The 21,388-nt window shown below is 36.9% G+C and overlaps 1 protein-coding gene across 1 annotated transcript in view; it reads right to left on the reverse strand.

Moving 5' to 3' along the window:
* The window catches only part of Dcbld2 (discoidin, CUB and LCCL domain containing 2), a 52,314-nt gene that overhangs the window by 9,072 nt on the left and 21,854 nt on the right, over positions 1-21,388 (reverse strand). Inside the window, exons 4-12 of the mRNA XM_013024183.1 lie at positions 15,502-15,553; positions 11,941-12,013; positions 11,009-11,142; positions 9,018-9,058; positions 8,267-8,482; positions 6,827-6,951; positions 2,389-2,539; positions 1,050-1,133; positions 773-898 (exon numbers count right to left, since the gene is read on the reverse strand). Coding sequence (XP_012879637.1) covers positions 773-898; positions 1,050-1,133; positions 2,389-2,539; positions 6,827-6,951; positions 8,267-8,482; positions 9,018-9,058; positions 11,009-11,142; positions 11,941-12,013; positions 15,502-15,553 — 1,002 coding nt within the window. The remainder of the gene's footprint in view (positions 1-772; positions 899-1,049; positions 1,134-2,388; positions 2,540-6,826; positions 6,952-8,266; positions 8,483-9,017; positions 9,059-11,008; positions 11,143-11,940; positions 12,014-15,501; positions 15,554-21,388) is intronic.

Raw genomic sequence — 21,388 nt, forward strand, 5'->3', positions numbered from 1 at the left:
TCTACCACTGAGCCATCTTCCCAGCCCCTAGAAGTATTATTTTCTATTCTAACTTTTGTTTTCTTTTCCTCTTTTGCATTCTCCTGTGCAGAAAAAGTTTGTTTCCCACTATGGATTTAGAATTTTTTTTGCGGGGGGGGAAATCTGGTCGTGGGGCCTGAACTCTGGGCCTGGGCGCTGTCCCTCAGCTCTTCAGCTCAAGGCTAGTGCTCTACCACTTGAGCCACAGTGCCACTTCCAGCTTTTTTTTTCTTTTTGCTTATGTGGTGCTGAGGAATCAAACCGAGGGCCTCAGCTCAAGGCTAGTGCTCTACCACTTGAGCCACAGTGCCACTTCCAGCTTTTTTTTTTCTTTTTGCTTATGTGGTGCTGAGGAATCAAACCGAGGGCCTCAGGCATGCAAGGTAAGCGCTCTACCACTGAGCCACCTTCCCAGCCCCGGATTTATAATTTTTTTTAACTACTACATTTCTAAGCCTGAGTCCCAAATGTGTTTAGCTGGATGGGAGGGGAAAAAAATCCAAAACATGGCCTATGAACCAATAACCATCTGTAAATACTTAAAAATTCTATTTCTACATGGTACGAGAGAAAAGGGCTGAGCTCAGTCACGTGTTTTCCTTAAGAAGGGAAATTATTTTTGTTGTTGTTGTTTATGTTTAAAAAACACAGAAGGAAAGAAACCAAGGGTTTCAGCAGGAAATGTTCCAAAAACTTAAGATAAGAACAGAACACCAGGACAGGGCAGGCAATTACCATCACATCTGCATACCTTTGGTTACATCTGGAGTCACAGTAGTGTTTTTGATATCAGGAGTGGTAGTTGTTTGTTCTGTCTGTGCAGGAAATTCTTTGTTACTGCGAGGTTGTAGTGGTTGAATAAATTTTGGGGCACGACCTTGAAAAAAGTTTTTAAAAAAAACTCTTTATGCTGTTTCTCTATACCAAGTTACTATGAACTTATTTTTTATACTGCCTTCCAGTCCTTACAGGGAACTATGCTCCAAATGCAGGGAGTATCAAAAGTCTCACACTGGAGACAGACTTACCTTTGGCTACTCTGGGAAGAACTGTGGTATTGGTGAGGTCATTGCTGTCCCGAGGAGGCGGGGGTTGAGTCTTTGGAGAACGGCCTTAAAAATGATTTATTTATGTTTATATGTTTTTGCTTTTAAAAATCATTTTAAAAATAGTCATGTTAGATCTGTCAACAATTTCTAAACTACTTAATTCCAGAGTGATTTTACATTTCTGAGCAAATATATCAGAAGGATAAATGTATGACTGTGTGAATGTACTGTAAGAAATGAGAGGCGAGTGACCAATATGGGGGGACAGACCAATGTTGGGGGGACAGATCTGCCTGGCTGCTCTAAGCAGGAATGGAGGCAGCAGCAATGGAAAGGTGCGTGAGGAATTCAAACAAAATTTTCGGGGACAGTCACATCGGTCACATTATGTCGACTATGGGAATTCGGGGGGAAGGGAAGAAGGGCCAGTTCCAAGAAGGAGGTGTTACATGGGCTACATGAATTGGGAGGAGAGTCTCATTTTGAGGAGTGTAATGAGACTGTTGCAATCAGGGTGGGAATCAGGGTGCAATCAGGAAAACAGTACAGCATCAGGGAAACAGAAACCTAACAGATTTTTGTAAACAGGTAGGGACACAGAGTGAGGAATTAATCAGCAAGCTGACTCTGAGATCTTAGATGGACAAATATTTTTCAATTAAGTAATTGAAGATATCTAAACTTAATCTTAGGAAAGGAGAATAAGGGGGAGCAGAATGTAGCTGAACTATAAAATTATGCAGTTCTACCTACAGTTCCTCAGTTCACCTAGTAAGCACTTTTGGGGAGCCAACTCCATGTCAGGCATTGTGGTAGTTTTGGCGAATAAAACATTTTACATAGTATTAATAAGATACACTTAAGTTTAAGCTTACTGTTCTAATCTTCAGTGTTTATTTTATAATACATGAGAATTGATAAAAATTATTGATATTGAGACTAGATTTGGAAAGCAATGGCAGCAAATAAGATCGTAATAGTGATCTTATTACTTCTTAATACACATACTGATACATAACTTCTAAAGTTGTTTTAAGATATTTTGATTATACAAAAACATGAACAGCAAAACCAGTTTACTAAATGATCCCTAGTAGAGAGGGTCTTGAAAGTTCCCAACTTTAAGAAATGATATACAACTGACTACTACTACTACTACTACTACTCTGATCTGACAATCACACATTTTGAATATATATTGAACTGTCACACTTTACCCTTTAAACATATGTGATTACTCCCTGTTGTATATATTAAGAAATCAACATCATCAACAATCAGGTGAAAGTAACCTGTCTAAATCCCATTGCCTCGTTACCTTTAGGAATGACTTGACAGCCAAGTAGTTCCATTTTCATGGCAATCTTCTGTTGCCACTGGGTAGGGTTCACTCTAATAAAACGTGCAGTAATTGGTGGCAAAAAGTTATTACGCACATCCTGGTGATAATCTTTGTTTCCTTGAAATATCTTTAAAAAACAGCAACAAAAATTGGTACTTTAACAGGTCAGAACTAAATTGTGCCATTAAAACAAGTTTTGTGTTTTATTCTTGGGCCTTCAACAACATCTGTAAAGTATAAGAATTGATTTCTAAGAATATAAATTATCAACTGGAAGATCTATTAAGAAGCTTCACATTTTTCATCAAAATGTAAAGAAAGAACATAATCACTTTAGTGATTTATGACTTTAGCAATTGGGAAAAGGATTTCAATGACAGTAAGATACTGTTTATGTTACAAAACTATTCCTTTTTGTCTTGTAAAATTATTATTTACCTATACATATTAATTTATTTTTAAAGTAAAAAAGAATCAATTCTTTAGTATCTTAGGGGAAATGCTTTTGTGTACATTTTTAATTTTGTTTTAACACTGAAAATGAACATCAGACTAGCAAATACATGATCACTCTATACCTCCATCTACAGGATCAACTGCAGTAAGTCAGTTCCTATGTTACATGTTCATTGCTTATTGCTACCAGAACCAGAAAAATAATTTTGAAAACAATGTTCTATGCCTCTGTTTGTAATCAAATAGCTACAAACACATTATATAAATGATTTTCTTTCTTTTTTTTTTTGGGTCCAGTCATGGGGCCTGAACTCTGGGCCTGGGCGCTGTCCCTCAGCTCTTTAGCTCAAGGCTAGCGCTCTACCACTTGAGCCACAGCGCCACTTCCGGCTTTTTTTATTTTACTTATGTGGTGCTGAGGAATTGAACCCAGGGTCTCAGGCATGCAAGGCAAGCGCTCTACCACTGAGCCACCTTCCCAGCCCTATATAAATGATTTTCAAGTAAAAATATAATTTAATTTTTTTGTGCCAGTACTGGGACTTGAACTCAAGAGTCTCACCCTCTTGCTTAGCTTTTCTACTGCTCCTGTTCTTTTTGCTAATTCACTGGAGAAAATGAGTTTTGAGGATCTGTGGTTCAGCACCTTAATCCTTCTAATACCAAGAGCCATTAGTGCTCAACAAAAAATACAATTTTGTGTCTTATATCTCTTTCCCTCAACTATTTCAAAAAACTGAGTGTATCTTATACTGAATTATCTTTTAATTACTTCTAATGTATTTTCATGCAATTAATGCAGATGTTCTTCGTGATGAAACAAGCAAAGGCACAGAAAGCTGATTCAGAATGTAAGAGGGCCACCCTGTGACAGGGCACTGACTTACATGTAAATCATCTATAAGCTAAAAAATTCCCCTGAGGACCAATCAACTTGTTGCTTTCTAAATACTTAAAATCACAGTGATAGAAATTTTTTTTTCAATCAGGTAAGACAAGAGCAAGTACACGTTTCCCAAGTTATCTCCAAGAGGATTATTCCTTTTTGGCTGATTCGCATTCAATTAGATGTGTTACTATTTGTCATTTTCGAAAAGGTTGTTTTGAAGATACAATGTTCTCATACTTGGCAAGCTTCTTTAACTATTACTCTAAAATCAAATAAAGGCAATTATTTTGTCTCATATTAGTGGTACAGAAACTACAGTGAAATACCATTTTAGGAGAAAAACTAGTGCGTTCTGCTCTCTACTCTGATCTTAATTTAATAAAACAGCATAGAAAGACCTTATAAACACTGTTTTTTTTTTGACATAATCAACCTATAAGCATTTAATGAAAATTTTGGTGTACAGAGAGGCTTGACTAAGTAAGTGTCACTAGGAAAATATAGAAATGGAAATCAAAGTCTTCATTTCCAAGAAAGTTAACTTTTATTGAATATTATCAAATGATATGGAAAAATATTGGAAAGTAATAATTACGAAAGAAAGTTGTACATGTCTTAATCCCCTTTTCTGAAAAAAATAAACCAATTTGATCTATATCAGTTCATTCACAGCTGCAAGTTAGAATAGATGTGAAATGATACACTAATGAACTCAACAATCAGGTGAAAATAACATGTCCAAATCCCACTACTTCTTTTCCTTTAGGAATGACAGGGTAGATGAGGGAACAGGTGGACAAATGTACTGAAATGATGGTTGTTTCATGTAATTCCATAGGAAGACTTTCCCTTCTGTGTAGCAATTAACATGTGGAAAACTGTACAAAATATATGACACACTGGTTCTCAGACTCTGAAAAACAGGCAAACGAATTAAGTGAGCACTGCTCACTAGCACTGTCAAGATTATTTCCAGGAAAAAAATATCTAGAGCCTACTGTTCTCACTGAGTTATGAAGAAAGAACTCAGAGACTTGAAGATAATAGGAATCTAGAATTTGTACAGCACAGCTGAGGACAGACGGGAAGTGGAGAAGGACAAAGGAAATAATGAGACAGTCTGACTGATGTTCCTAAGGTATTTTCCCTTAAGTTTTTGGCTGCACGAAAAGAAACAAAAAGAATCATTATGAACCAGTAGAAAAATTCTTAAACTGTCAGGCACTGGTGGCTCACACCTGTAATCCTAGCTACTCAGAAGGCTGAGATCACAATTCAAAGCCAACCTGGGCAGAAAATTCTACAAGACTCTTATCTCCAATTAACCACCAGAAAACTGCAAGTGGCGCTGTAGCTGAAGAACTCAGGGACAGCACCCAAGCCCAGAGTTCATACCCCACAAATAAAAAACAAAACAAAACTGGAAATGGAACTGTGGCTCAAAGTGGTAGAACACTAGCCTTGAACAAAAAGAGTTTAGGGATAGTGCCCAGCCATGAATTCAAGCCCCACAACTGCAAAAAAAAAAAAAAAAAAAAAAAATCTTAGAGCTATTTAAGTTGGGGGCTATCTCGCATTGCTAACACACAATAGAGAAACTTCACAGTACATGGGACATTTAGGTTGAGCAGTTACTAAGTGACAGGAAAAGTGTGAGCTAAAGGCTACTAAATCCTGCCTAACAAAGCTTTTTAAAAAGCAGGCCATAAAAAGAAAAAATAACTGTTCAATAATAATAATAATAATAATAATAATAATAATAATAAATCCAGCATGGCATAATGCAATCAAAAAGTTACCAAGTATCGCCAGGCATTACTGGCTCTGTAATCCTAGCTACTTAGGAGGCTGATATCTGAAACCAGTATGGGCGGAAAAGTCTGCAACACTCCATCTCCAAAATAACTAGCAGAAAGCCATGGCTCAAGTGGTAGAGTGCCAGCCAGGAGCAAGAAAGCCAAGGAAGAGAACCATAATATATAAAAAAAAGAAAGACCCAGATATGACATGGTAAAAGTAATAGGTAAGGACATTAGAAAAACTATTACATTGCCCCATCATTTCAGAGACAGATGAATGCATGGATATAGAAATGAGAGACATTAAGTAATTTTTTTTAAATCCTGAGTTTAAAATCTAGAGGCAAAACAAAATACTAGGGATAAACTACATTAGATGGCTTAATAGCAGATTAGAGACTGTAAAAGAAATTAGTAAATTTCAAATTAGTGAACAGAAATGTTCCAAACCAAACAATGAAGAGAAAAAGATGTAAAACAAAAACAGAGCATCAGTGAACTGTTCTTTTTTTGTTTGTTTATTGGTCGTGGGGCTTGAACTCTGGGCCTGGGTGCTATCCCTCAGCTCTTCAGCTCAAGGCAAGCATTTTACAACTTGAGCCACAGCACCACTTCCAGTGAATTGTTTGATATACTTAAGGACCAAGTAGTAAATTAGATTAGAAATGGAGAAGAGAAATATTTAAAGAAAAATGTTCTGCAATTTTCTAAATATGATATAAATCATAATTATGAATCTAAGAAACTCAAAGAATCCTAAGAAACATGAAGAATATTACCCAAAATATCATCAAAATGTCTGAAACAAATAATAAAATATTAAATGTAGAAATAAAGACCCATTATATATTCAGGAACAAAGACTGATAAAAAAGAATTCTCATCAAAACCAATATAAACCAGAAAATAGTAGAACAATGTATTCAAACTATTCAGCGAAAAAGTCAACCTCGAGTTGTATGACTAGTGAATTTATCTTTTAAAAATGAAGGGAAAAATGTTGTTCCAAGAATATAACCCACTGCTATTTATGCATGTGGTATTTATTGGTCAAGTTTGAAGCATTAAGCAGAAGACAGGTATGAAGATAAAACTGCTGTTTTCTTCAACAGGCAGAGGCTAATTAAAGATGAAGTTGTCTAAAGTGACCAGAAGAGAGCAGTGTACAATAAAACATTTAATTTTTACCTCAACATAGCATTGCTTCTGAAACTTCTAACAAGGCTTATCTTTCAAAATATTCTTAAAAATACCTTTGCAATCATTTTACCTTATCCTGCTCCATGCCAGGTTCTCTGTACATTGTCCATTTCTGCCCATCCTCACTGTACAGAATCCTGTAGGCCGACACGTAGTACTTGTGCTCTGCCATGGTGGACCCAGTGGTTACAATACCTGAAGATAAAGAGCGGCTTTCATTAGGACACAAAGTCTGATTCCCAAAGTTTGCTTGGCATTGAAGTATAAACACTTGTGATGTCCTGTGCAAATACTTCTGGTTATGGTTTATTTCTATCCCTTAAGTTTTTATCAACATAGTTACTAAATCCTTGGCTTTGTGCCCCTACAGAGATAGGAGGAATTCTGGGCATGCATAAGGAAGGAACTATTGTGTCTGGGCAGCTTGTGTTCATATCATGATAAAGTATATTTCATTCTCTCAGAATAATTTCCTGGGAATAAACAAATGGAAGATAATGATTGGTATTTTCTGCACCAGAACAACTCTTCTAACAAAGTTATATAAACTAGTCTCAACCAATTATTCTGACCATTTGCCAACTTCACCTAAATTACATTTATCAGCATTGAATATTTACACCATGTAGGCTTTTTAATGTAAATTTCTCTTAATGACTAAGAGATGATTAAAATGTCTCAATATAACTTTACTGAGATTCTCCCTTAAAATAACTTATTACAATGAGAAGTTACTGAGTACTGGGGTTCAAACTCAAGAGCTCTGCGCTCTGTAACCAGTTCTTTGCCATATTTTATGAAACCATCTCCAATATTAGGAAAATACAGAAAACTTGAAACCATATAATTAGATTTTAGTTACTCAATTTTCTACAACAATCTTAGATGTTATCAGGTTTCCAAAGAAAATCAGTACTGTCAATCATTGTATAAAAATGTCCCTTAGGCTGGGCACCTGTAATCCTAGCTACTCAGGAGACTGAGATCTGAGGATCAAGGTTCAAAGCCAGCCCGGGCAGGAAAGTCCATGAGACTCATTTCCAATAAACCACTAGAAAACAGGAAGTGGCACTGTGGCTCAAGCAGCAGAGCACTTGCCTTGAGCTAAGAGCACAGGGACAACGCTGAAGCCCAGAGTTCAAGCCCCACTACCAAAAATAAACAAACAAATAAATGTCCCTTATCCTGAATGGCATGAAGTATAAATGCATGGAAATCCTCCCCTAAGCCAGAAAAAGAAATGTCTCTTAGCTAGGCAGGGTGGTGCGTGCCAGTAATCACAGGTACTTGCGTGGCAGAGAAAGGAAAGGAGGATCATGAGTTTGAGGCCAGATCTAGCAAAGTTAGTTGTATCCTATCTTAAAAACAAGAGTTGGGATGTGGCACAAGTGCAAGATTCTGGGTTCAATCCCAAGTAGTACAAAAAAACTCCACCCCCAAACAAAAACAAAACAAAATACCCACCAAACCGAAGAAGGAAAAAAAAGAAAAGAAAATTGCCTCTCTTCACCTGTTATTTTCTTTTCTTTATTCAGATCTACTTGTAGCCACTGATACTCATCAGTGACAAAAGCAGCCCAAGGAGGCCCAGGCTTTCTCAGCCTGGCCTTTTCAGCTTTCCAACTGTTCTTCTGACCCGTGTGGTCAGTCCACTCTAGCACAGATGATGCTGTTATCTGAGCATCAGCAATCACACCTGATTCCATCCCCAGTGTTCCGTAACAACCTGAAACAACACAAAGTCAGTTTGGTTTCCAGATGCAATTTCAAAATATGTAATCCTGCTTACTGTAAACTTCCTGTTGTATAAGTGGTAAGTGTTTCTTGGGCCTACATTTTTGTGTGTCCCTAGGAACTTAAAAACCTACACTTGTTCCTGAGTGTCTGTAGGACTGGTTCCACAGAACACTTCTTACCTCCACCCCACAAGAGGATATCAAAATTCGTACAGGTTCAAATCCCTCATATAAAATGGTATAATATTGACAAGTTACCTGCAAATACCTCCTTTAACTTTAGATTGATATTACCCTCTGTAGATTACTTGTGATTACAGGCATGAGCCACCGGTGCCCAGCAACATACTTTCTTTTTCCTAAATGCTTCCAATCTGCACATATGAAACCATGAATAGGGAGGGTCAACTCCATTCCTTAAGGGCAGGAACTATTACTTTATGAAAATACATTGATCACCTGCCATTCTCTACAGATTAGCTACTATACAAATTACAAGGTCAAAGAAGTCCATGAAAAGCTTACCACTTGTCTTAAATGTAAAAAGGCTTGCAGATAAGTGTCCCCTGAAAAACAGAAAGATTTTTTTGTATGTGTGGGTGACACTCAATGGAACACATAAATTCCTCAAATTTACCTGAGACTTTGATTTCCTCCCCACATTCTTAAAAAAAAAAACAAGATTTCATTTCTAACCAACAGACAAACAATATCATCTGATTTCTGAGCAGAACTTCTGAAATCAACATGAATAACTTTCTCTACAGGTTCAACATGCAGGTTCAGTGTTCGTGGAACCTTCTTTTTATTAACTTTTTTATTAGCATCATTTAATTGTATAGGAGAGATTTCACTCTGACATGTTCATATACACATATGATGTGCCACAATCAGACTCACCTCCTCTGCCATGTAACCTTTAATTTGTACTTATTGTCATTTTCATGATATAAATTGACTCGTAAAACTTCAGTAACTGCTTTTGGAAAAAAGTACATAAAAAGGTTCTAGTTTTCTAGCTAATAATTGAGGGACTGCTTTTTAATTTTAGGAAAATAAACATATCTGAGAGCTGACTTTCAGAATTAGAATACAGCACTACATCTGCATTTTAGAAGAGTGGCTGGAGGAGAGCCTATTAGCTGGAGGAGAAAGTTCACACTGTGGCAGTTGGGAAGACCACATGGCTTCCCAGGGGACTCACCAGTGTTACACCTACCCTTAATACAGAGTGCGGATACTTACAAAACAATGTAAGTCTACCTGTCTGTTTTTAAGTATGAAAGAGAATGCAGCTGCACCAGCTTATCTTTCTAAGTGCATAAAAGGAAAAAAGAATGAAATCTGTATACAAAATAAGAAGAAAGAAATAAACAGAGTCCATACCAGAGTTGGGCAAGTAACAGCTCAGGCATAGCCTCCTTTGAGTCTCAGTGGGCTAAGAATGACTTCTACATGACTAAAACATTGTGAATGAAACTCTAAAGAAAAATGTCACCGAAAAGGAGACCTGTGATATTTTTACTCTTCTGTTTTTTAAATTAACGAATATTTATTTTTACACAGGGTGTTTTGATACGTAGCTGGGACTGGCATCAAAGTTTCAATCTTGATTCAATCTCCCAGTGCTAGCAGTAATTTTAGGTGTGTTAGCCATTATACCATGATACTATCTAGATATTTTCAGGGAAAAAAAATGGCTTATTCTGTTCTGCTATTGGTATGGACCATTCTCTTTATCTTCTGAATGAAATCTGACCAGGGTCTCTGAAAACAATCTGGCTTCAGTTAGTTTAGTGTTGTCTATGGGGCAAGACTTATAGAAACAGACTATAGACATTGTCCTAGATCATGTTTCAAATTTCCTTGCTTTTGATGCCCAATCTGTTTAGCAAATCAGTAGAATACAGTAGAAACCATAAATATGTTTTTCAATATTCTCTTGGGAGAACAGGGAAATCATAATACTACTACTTCTGCTTTATATGGAAATTTATTTTATGTTCAAAAATCTCAATTATCCTGGGCTGGGAAGGTAGCTCAGTGGTAGAGTGCTTGCCTTGCATGCATGGGTTCGATTCCTCAGTACCACATAAGCAGGGAAAAGTTGTAAGTAGCACTGTGGCTCAAGTGGTAGAGTGCTAGCCTTGAGCTGAAGAGCTGAGGGACAGCGCCCAGGCCCAGAGTCCAGGCACCACGACCGACATTTAAAAAATAATCTCAATTATCTTCAGTCTAGCTTGGCATGCATGGGCTATAAGGCACAGAGTAATTATACCTTTGGATCTTTTATCTACCCTTAGAAGGAAGAAACAAATCACCCTTTCCAATGACTATTTCTTTGAAGAACAAGCCACAATTCCCACTGCCAGTAGTCTTGAAAATACTCAGATCCTGACAACACACACTGAGTCTTACTGCATAAATGGTACCTCATGAACACCATTAAACATGACATCTAGCCAGTCCCTGCCTCCCACACCAGCATGCTTATTACAAATAGCACATGTACTTACACCACAGATGTGACGTTGTTAGCCAAGGAACTTTCATAGTATGGGATGCCTTTACTAATCACAACACTAATTTGGCCTCCCAGCACGTTGGATATTACTCCAGCATGCACACCAGCCATGCACAACGGTGAAGACTGGAGGGAGAAAGAAAAGTTCTTTGTTTTCTTTTGGTACTTCATAAGCAAGACACACTTCCTCAAGAAAAATAAGTCACCTTGGACAGTTTTCTCAGAAGCATTGATGATTTGATATTGTAACACAACAGATTATTTGCAGAAGAGAAAAAAATAAAATTTAAATGTTATTCAAAAGTAGTTCCTAACACAATGAAAGGATAATTACATGTAATAGAAATGCATCAACTAATATAGTTATATCCCAATTTTAAAATAAACCCCTATGAGGTCAGATGCTGGTGGTCCATGCTTTTAATCCTACCTACTCAGGAGACTGAGATCTGAGGATCACAGTTTGAAGCTAGCCTGGGCAGGAAAGTCTGTAAAACTCTGATCTGCAACTAACCCCCCTATAGCCAGAAGCAGAACTATGGCTCAAGTAGTAGAGTGCTAGCTGTGAGGAAAAAAAGAAAAGAAAAGAAAAAGCTCTTGGACAGTGTCTATGACCTGAGATCAAAGTCTCACAGGACCAGCACAAAAATAAAATATAAACAAAGTAAAATAAGCTGGGCACTGGTGGCCCACACCTGTAATCCTAACTACTCAGGAGGCTGAGATCTAGTGATCATGGTTCAAAGCTATCAAGGTCAGGAAAGTCTGTGAAACTCTTATCTCCAATTAACTACCAGAAAACCAGAAGTGGAGCTGTGGCTCTACAGGTGAGCCGAAGAGCTCAGAGACAGCGCCCAGGCCCAGAGTTCAACCCCCATGACCAACAAAAAACAAATCAATAAAATAAACCCGTATCAAACTTACATCTCTATATCCATGAGGAATTGTTCCAGATATCTCAGCAAAAGGAAGCAGACAACCAGCTGGGCAGTATTTGCTGCCAAATGAAAGTAAAAGTTTAAATAATTTTCTGGAAACACACATTTTTTTTTTTTTAGCTCAATGTGTGGAGTGTAATCTTATCATGTTCACAGAGTTCATCACTTCTTTTCAGTCCTTTCAGATTTTCTTGTATCCAGACATACTCAGCATGTCTTCACCCACAGATTTACAAAGGTTTTCTCATATTCTACATACAGCTTTATTTTACTTTCTAATTAATGGCAGACATAGCTTTAGTTTTAGTGTAAGATCTAGTCATCATATTCCATAGGTTTCTACGAACATCAACTATATTGTCTGTCCAGTATTGGGCTGTTGTAGCTAAGTTTACAGATGTTAACTAAACAAAGATAGCTCCTGTCATCGTTCACATCCCAGTAATGCAGGAAGACATTAAACCAATACTGCCACAAGTAATTAGAACAGACACTAAAATAACTGGGAGAATTATAACTTAAAAGGGAAACATGCATTTAGTAAATCTGTTAGGTGCTAGGTAGCATCCTAAGTGTTTCAGGTAATGTACATAACAATCCTATGGGGGAGGCACTGTTATTCTCAATTATAGATAAGGAAAATAAGGAACTGTGAGCCCGAGTCACAGAGCTGGAAGGTACAGCAGGGCTCTAAAGCCTGTGCTCTTCACAGGGTTCTCTGCACATTCCTCAGAAATGGGGTTCTGAGGAAGCGAAGCCATGGCAGAAAGCCAGGAGGTCACTGGAACAAGGAAGTGTTGGGAAATGCATGGAGACCACTAGGGAGAACATGGCTCTGAGGTAGAATGGGTATGTGTTTTAAATTATGGATGTCCAACACCGCTAGAATGTATTGAGCCAAAGGAAGTTGGAGAAATTGGTAAAGGGCAGATAGATCATGCAGAGGTCACATAGGCCATGGAAGGAAGGATGGGATGTAGATAATATGAAGCCAATAAAGGAGTCTGACTGTATATTCAGATTCAAAACTCTCATAGATCCTTCTGACTCCCAGGAAGAAGAGACCCTCCGTTGTCATGAAGCGGAAGCAAGGACAGTATGTAGCCCAGAAGACATTATGGTTCATCCTGATTACCAACCCAACTAGATTAAGACATTTTTGAGAGTGAAACTCATCTCTGGGTGTATCTGAGTGCAAGGGGGAAAGACCCATTCAGAACATGTATGGCACCTTCCCTTGGGCTGGGGGAAAACAAGAAAAAGTCAGGCAAAAGGCAGCATTCTCTCTGTTTCTGGGCAGCCATGATATGAGCTGTTCTGCTCTGCCACGCCTACCCTGCCAAGATGGACTGAAACCCTGAGACAAAATAAATCCTTCGTCCTTAAAGACAAAGGCATCTGCCATAGTGATACAACAGGAGCTTAAATGGGGTGGTGGTGAGGAGAAGGAGAGCTGAGGGGGCCAGCTAACCCTCTATCAAGTGATGCCACTGCTACCAGTGTTGACTATGACTCCTCATGGTTCAGAAGACTCTATACAGAGAAGACACCCATCTTTGAAGGCAAATTCATATTTTGGGTAGTGAGTGACAGCAGGTTAGGTGTTATTGAGATGAGTCTTGAAAGATGATTAAGTTTTGCCAAGCAAAAGGGAGTAAAGCAATTTTAGGCAGAAGTTCTGAGAGTTCAGGGCAGTGTAAATAACATGCTGTACAGACATGAGATTAGAAAAATGGCCTCAAAGCTACTCATGAAAGACTTCAAACCAACTGACGGGATCTGGAACTTATTAACATTGTAAAGAGCTTCTCAAAGTTTTTATTTTTTTTCTAACAGTGTATATTGATTGTACAAAAGAGTTTCATTATATATAATGAAATATATATAATTTCATACCTACACATAATGTGCTTTCATCAAAGTTACTCTCTACTATCCTTTCTACTATTCTTTGTTAGCCCCCTCCCTCTCCACTGTTTATCTTTACATGTTTTTTATTTGTTTGTTTTGTTATTATAATAATGGCAGTCCTGGGGTCTCGACTCAGACTACACACTTGTTCTACTTCTTAGCTATACTTAGAGCACTTTTTGCACTAGTTTCATTTTCTATCTAGGGAAAGCATCCTTCTGAAGTTGGGATTACAGGCATGTGCCCTTATGCCTAGCTTCTTCCGCAGATATACAGTCTTATGGACTTCTCTGCTTAGGCTGGCCTGGAACTATAATCTTCCTCATGTAGCTAGGATGACAGATATTATGCCCAGCTGTTAGGAAGGGGTTTTGCAGACTTTTCTGCCTGGGCTGGCCTCAAACTCAGATCCTCCTTAAAGTCAATCTTTCAAGTAGTCAAGGTTACAGAGGAGGTATCTGGCTTATTTTACTCCAACCCTTCTCTTTTCGTGTATGCGTGCTGGTCCTTGGCGCTGTCCCGGAGTTTTTTTTAGTTAAGGCTAGTGCTCCACCACTTGAGCCATAATTCCACTTGCAGCTTTTTGGTGGTTAATTACAGATAAGAGTCTCATAGACTTTTCTGCCCAGTCTGGCTTCAAACTGCAAGCTTTATATCTCAGCCTCTTGAGTAGTTAGGATTACAGGTCCAGAAGCACTGGTCCTGGCCCACTACAACAGTCAATGGATTTTTAAAATTGAAACTATGTCTTTTGATGAGGCCCATGCTGGCCTTAAACTCACAATCTTTCTGCATCAGACTCCCAATTGCTGGGATCATATCAGTTTCTCCAGATTTTTAAGCAAGTAAATGATCAATCAGATTGTACTTGAACTAAATTACTCAGCAAGCTAGGGTACTCAGGTGACTGAGATCTAAGGATTGCAGTTCAAAGCCAGAAGCCAGCCCAGGTAGAAAAGTCTGTCAGACTCATCTCCAATTAACAACAAAAAGCTGAAAGTGGAGCTGTGGCTCAAATGGTAGAGCGATAGCCTTGAACAAAAAAACTCAGGAACAGTGCTCAGGAACTCCCTTCTCCCTCCCCAAACCACAACACACATACATACATTCTCTCTCTCTCTCTCTCTCTCTCTCTCTTTCTCTCTCTCTTAAAAACCCACTTGTGAACAAAACAAAAAACAAAGATTAGTAACTGGTAAATCACAAAAACATTCTATTCTAAACAAGAGACAGAAGGTATATACCAGAGAAACAATTATAGAAACATTACATGGGTATGAACACTGAGAACTTATACCCTAAAACATCCCCTTCCCCTTTTATGAAAAAAATATTTAAAAATAGCTTTTCTTTTATCAGTAGTTTTGAATTTTGATGAACAAGTAGTTCTACTTTTAAAACATGTAATCCTTCTCATTTGGAGCTCTACAAGACTACAATTAAAGCAAAATTTACACATGGTACATAGTAACTAAACAGCTTAAAACGAACCCAACTTATTGGAACTTTGAAACAAAGACTATACTTAATACCTTATATACCAGTATAAAAATGTGTAAAAAATGCAGATGAAGGAGATGAAGAGAAACATTTAAGTATGTGAATACACACACACAAATCATAAATATAGTCCTACCTGAACTCAGGTTCCAAAAAATTGGAGGTGGTGTCCAAACAAGTAATTAGATCTAGAAAAACAAAAACAAAAATTGATGCAATACAGATTTATTACTTGTGCTAAAAGGCATCACAGAATCTCAAAGAGCCCTTAAGCTATTTCAAAGGTCTTCTTTAGCTTAAGTACATTCAATGGCTTCCTTTGTTCTTAGGATTGAAAACCAATGCCTTCAATGAGGCCTATGGGGCTGTAAAATGCCTGTAACCAGTGTGAAAGTATTCTCAGCTCTCACACTGTATCCACCTTGGGTTTTTTGCCCTCTTTAGGATGCCTAGGCTGCTCAGCAAGGCTTTCTACTAGGACTTAGCTCAGCTGACAGTTCTCTAGGGTCTCAGCTTAAGGGCTGTTTCTCACAGGAGCACACAGATTAGACCTTTGTAAGTCACCTCTTTTTAATGCAGTTAAGGCACTTAACTTGACTACCGTATGTTCTCAGAGTACTTACCACATGCTTCAGACTGATTAGTTGATGAGCTATGGCAATGTCTAGACTTGGACAAAGACTGAGGCAGTGCCTCACCTTTATAGCGCCAGGAGCAATTACAACACAAGCTACACAGAAGACTTACAATGAACATTTATTAATAAATCAATGGAAGAATAAAGGTTTTTAGTTGCTAGCATGCTTGGCTAAGTCCAGTCATTTACTAACCCACACAGAGGAAAACCTGCAGGAAGACCCAAGGGCAATCACAAAATTAAGTGCTTTCTCATAGAAATGCTTGGCTAAAGGGGTTGCATGTTAAGGGGGTTGGGAAAATACACTGACAAAAGATAGCGGCTAGCATCCTTTTTAGCACACAGCGAGTACACAAATACATTGCATGAACAGCAGCTACAGCCTAAGGATAACAGACCACGCTATTTTATAATTCTAAAGAAAGTTGGTATTTATGATCCAACTGAAATGTCAAAATGAGTAACACTAAGATGTTATATTAAAAAGATAAATGTATATGCATTTGTCAATATTACAATGGGAGATTATTTGGTCAGGAAAAAAATGAAGTATTCACATGGATAAACTGAAAACATGCCAAATCAAAGCCAGTCACAAATGATCACATACTAAATATGACCATGTGTAAAATGTCTAGAATAAACATATGTAAAGAGATGAAAACAGATTAGTGGTTATATAGGTTTGGAGAATGGAGAAGGAATGAGAAATGGAAAATAACTGCTTTTAATTATGTAGCTTAAGCGATTTAAGTTGTGATGGTTTCAAAATTAATACTATTTTGTGTTGTTGACTAAATGGGAAAAACAATCTCAATAGTCTTACAACAGGAATAACACTAAACATATTAGCTGCAGAGTTTAATTTTTGTCGAACAAAAATCATTTACTTTTTTTCTGTGTGTGTGTGTGTGTGTGTGCTGTAGTACTGGGGTTTGAACTCAGGCCTTCTGCTTCCTAGGCCAGTGCTCTACCACTTGTGTTATACCTCTAGTTTCAAATCATTTACTTGTAAAGTATGGGAAATGCTGCTTCTAAATTACTGTATTTATTGCCAGAACTGAGAAAGGAAAAGCAATCAATATATACTTACAAATGCTGCTCCTTTTTAAATTTTTTGTTGCAAAATTCCTTAAATAACCACTTTTCCAGTGCCTGAAGGAATGTGTAGTCTTGCTTTCATAATTGTCAGTAACCTTGTCAGTAAACTTGTTCTGTGGGTATGTGAACATTTACACTGTTCAAATGCAAGAGGATGTGGTAGAAAGCTGGGCTCGCTGCTCATTCTGCTGATTATTACTGTGGGATCTTAAGGCTTTTCCTTACACTATGATAGGTATCTGGCAATGATCTGTACCAACTCCAATTCTGTTAAAAGAAATTTACATATACAGAATATAACCCATACAGAATCAACTAACGTTTACTGAGTGCTTAATATTATAAATTATGGACATTTCGATTCTCATTTTACATGTGTAGTATGGAGAATAAATCTTATGTTTCTCTTAGAAAACTTAAAATAACACCTATAGAAAGAGAGGCCACAGTTTTCTCAGAAGAAATAATGCTTCGTCATGGATAATGGAGTCACGGCTTAGTTGTCTAAGCAAGAAACCAGGCAGTTAGGCTATAAACTAATGGTTAACTGGGCCAAATCACACTCTACCTATACTTAAATTCCTACATATTAAATAGTATATATAAGACATATTAAATATTAGCACATTTCTTTGTGATCTGCACATTATCTAGGACATAACAAATGTATTAGCTTTTGCCAGCAATGAAGAATATAGCCATTGTTTATTGCCAAAAGCACAAACTCATATGTAGATGCTAAAAAACAAAATAAAAACATAACAACTAGAAAACATAAAAACATGATGGTCACATCTCTAATGTGAATGTATCAGCTTGAAACAACTTTATTCCATAAGCTGAGTAATCTCATTTGGTTATAATTATTTTTTTTTGTAGGTCATGGGGCCTGAACTCTGGGCCTGGGCGCTGTCCCTCAGCTCTTCAGCTCAAGACTAGTACTTTACCACTTGAGCCACAGCACCACTTTCGGCTTTTTCTGCTTATGTGGTGCTGAGGAATCAAACTTAGGGCCTCAAGCTAAGCAAGCACTCTACCACTGAGCCACCTTCCCATCCCTGGTTAATATTTTAATACATTAATTTCATTGCAAATTCTCTTTCTTTGTAAAATTGGTTGAGCTTTGATCAAAATCACCTTCATTACACAAAAACTATCCATCACCATTATTTATTTACCTACAAATAAGGGCACAACTAAAGATATGAATATAAACTGAAATTTCATTAGTAAGATCTTACAAAAACAATTTCAATACTATTTTCAGAGTTTTGTATTTTCAGATATAACAGTAACAAAATGTGTAACAAAACATAAGTTACTGTGAGAATCCTGAGTAAGTTTAGGACTGTATAAAATTACCATACCATGCAGTCTAAGAAATTCATACTCTATTTTTCAAAACCAAAACCAATAACCATTAACATAAATTTCAACTTTATTAGAAAGGCATTCTCTATCTTACACAACATCTTGTTTATAAATTTATGTAATCTGATGTTGAGATGGAGGAAATGTTTCTAAAAGTATATGGCTAAAAATGTAGCAACCATAATATTGTGAAGTGCTAAAAAATTATCGAACATATAACATAATAATAACATAATAATCCTGTCAAATAAAGGTATTCTCCAGCTCACCTGGAGAATCACAGTCACACTTTCAGCAAAGTCTATGCAGTGGGAGCCAATGAAGAATTGTATATGAGTTCAAATAGGAAGAATGTGAAAATCTACACTACGTCATACTTACTGTTTTCCTTCACAAAAATAAAGAAAAACTTTAGAGGGACCACTAGAAAATCCTGGTTTGGTGAAATCTGTACATTTCACCAAATGTTAAAGGATGTTTAACATAATCTTTTAAATTATAACTCCAGTTTCCACCACAAGAATACAGGGGTAACTACTTTCCAGTACATGTACACACCTACCCATATACAATTATGGTACATACAAATAAAGGCTGTCTTGGAGGTCTGCAAGTTTCAATAGGAATTTCAAAAAGTTTTCTAAGTTCTGTTAGAAAAAAGTCATTGCCCAGAGTCAGCTCAGAAACAGGCCATTGAAGAGATATTCAAAACCCAAAATTCAGATCACATTCTCTACAAAATTCATTTTATTTCCAAATTGCAATAGTCAATCTATGTTATAAAATTTACTGTGTAGAATGAAAATGCTGGCAGCATTTCTTAAATTAATTAATAAAATACCTGAGTTATAGAGTCTGGACCTGCAATGATACCATCAGAACTTGGAGCTATTTTTCTCTACAGACTATCTTAATCTGGTTGCTATATAAATGCCTAGGATCCCTCAAAGGTCCACATACCTCTCCATATTTCAGAAAGTCTACTTGGAACTTGAGAATATACCAAAGTGGAGTAGAAATACTAATCCTCACTTAACTGCTGGACAGTTTTTGATGCCTCTCTCTCTCTCTCTCTCTCTCTCTCTATATATATATATATATATATATATGTATATAAACATATATATGTAAACATATTTATATGTTTTAAATAGAAAAATATCCTTTCACTGGTAGAAATAATTATTTCGCTAAAAAATTAGTAAAGGAAAATACTGAAAACTATGGCTTAAAGGTAATTACAGAGAAAGGAAACCCACAATGTCTTATTAAAATAAGAAGAGATAGTATGACTTGGGCTTACAGTAGTAGTTCAGAGCTTCATCCCAGAGTGCTTCTTGATGTTCAGTACTTCTTACTACAACTTAAGCTGTAGCAGGGTGGGTGCTAATTCTTTGAAATTTCCTTGAAGAAGATATGCTGATTGTAAGGTCTTTAAAAACTGGCATATTTCTATGGTAGATTTAAGGGAGAACTCATATAGTGTGATTTCTTAGAAAGGCAAAGTCAAAGTTCAAAATAAACACTAGGAAGCACTTGAAAGAGGTGAGGTGGGGTTAAGGAGAAAGAGGGAGAGGAATGAAGTGGAAAAGAAGGAGAATGATGTCAAGAATTCAAAATTAAGAAGTGGGTAGGGAGGGATGGGTGAGAATGTTGAAAGAGGTGACATTAATCAAGATATATTGCATTTATAATCTGCTTTGGTAAATGACAACTCCTCTGGACAACTACTTAAATTTTTTTTTTTAAAAACTGGCGTATTTCTAGAGCTATGTACATAATAGGTCTTCTTCATTTAGACATCTCTCATTTGGTCTCCTAGCATCTTCTTAACTGGCCTTCTTACAGCTACTTATTCTGACCAATTCCTCATAAAGCATGAAGATCCTAAAAACAAACAAAACTATGAATTCAGTCGTATCATTACTCTGTTCTCACTTTCATAAGGTTTTGCATTATGATATATTCCTCACATGGAGAAAGCTCTAATCCTTATATTTTGTATAAAGCTCTTATATTCACTATTCACTCCATCTTAGGGATACCAAATGTACTTCAAGTCCCTTAAATCTCTTTCCCACCAACAGGCCTACTGTTCCCTTGCTTAGAATGTTCTTCCTTCTTTGTCTGGAACCTTCAATTAATCTTTCAGCTCTGAGCATCCATGGTGTCCTCAGCAAAGTGTCTTGCTCTCAATCAGTCTTCAACTCTCTCCATCTCTCTGACTTCATGTCACTTGAATTTAACAAATTGCAACTAAAGAATCATTTAATTAGTGTCTTTTTCAATTCTATTCTGTAAACCCAATGAAGGTATGATTGTCTTCATCACTGCTGTTTCCTCAGTACAAATGGGAACAGGAAACAGAAATGAATGGATTTTTGCAGCAAGCTCTTGCATGAAATAATGAACATTAGTCCATCTCCAACAAAGTTGTGACTCTGTCAACATATTCTATATAATATTAATAAGCCCATGGCAGTTTCTGACCACTGAAGTAGGTATTAAAGCAAGACCGTTCAGATTCTTTTATTCTCAAATACTCTTTATCAATTACGTTACTAAACTAGGGACATGTAGTAATGTTTCTTAAAAATATTCCTGGAATTCATTGTGGCAGCTAAATTTCGTGGATAGAAACAAATTGGGGACCTCAACAAAGTGAACCAGCGTACAAATGAATGGGTCACCACCAAAAACTATGACTGAAAGGCCACCCAAGAAGTAAGAGGAAATTCAACAAGTATTCTCTAGAATAAACTAGCTAACTCACTTCAATGAAATAATGTTTTTATAGGTGGCAATGGACATACAAAAAATTGTATGTATATACATACACACACATCTATGCATATAAGATTATATATGGCTTCCAGGAAGTGTTGTAAGGATTTCTAAGATGATTTATGACTAT

This window comes from Dipodomys ordii, unplaced genomic scaffold, assembly GCF_000151885.1.
Source record: "Dipodomys ordii isolate 6190 unplaced genomic scaffold, Dord_2.0 Scaffold73, whole genome shotgun sequence".
In the NCBI taxonomy this organism is placed as follows: Eukaryota; Metazoa; Chordata; class Mammalia; order Rodentia; family Heteromyidae; genus Dipodomys; species Dipodomys ordii.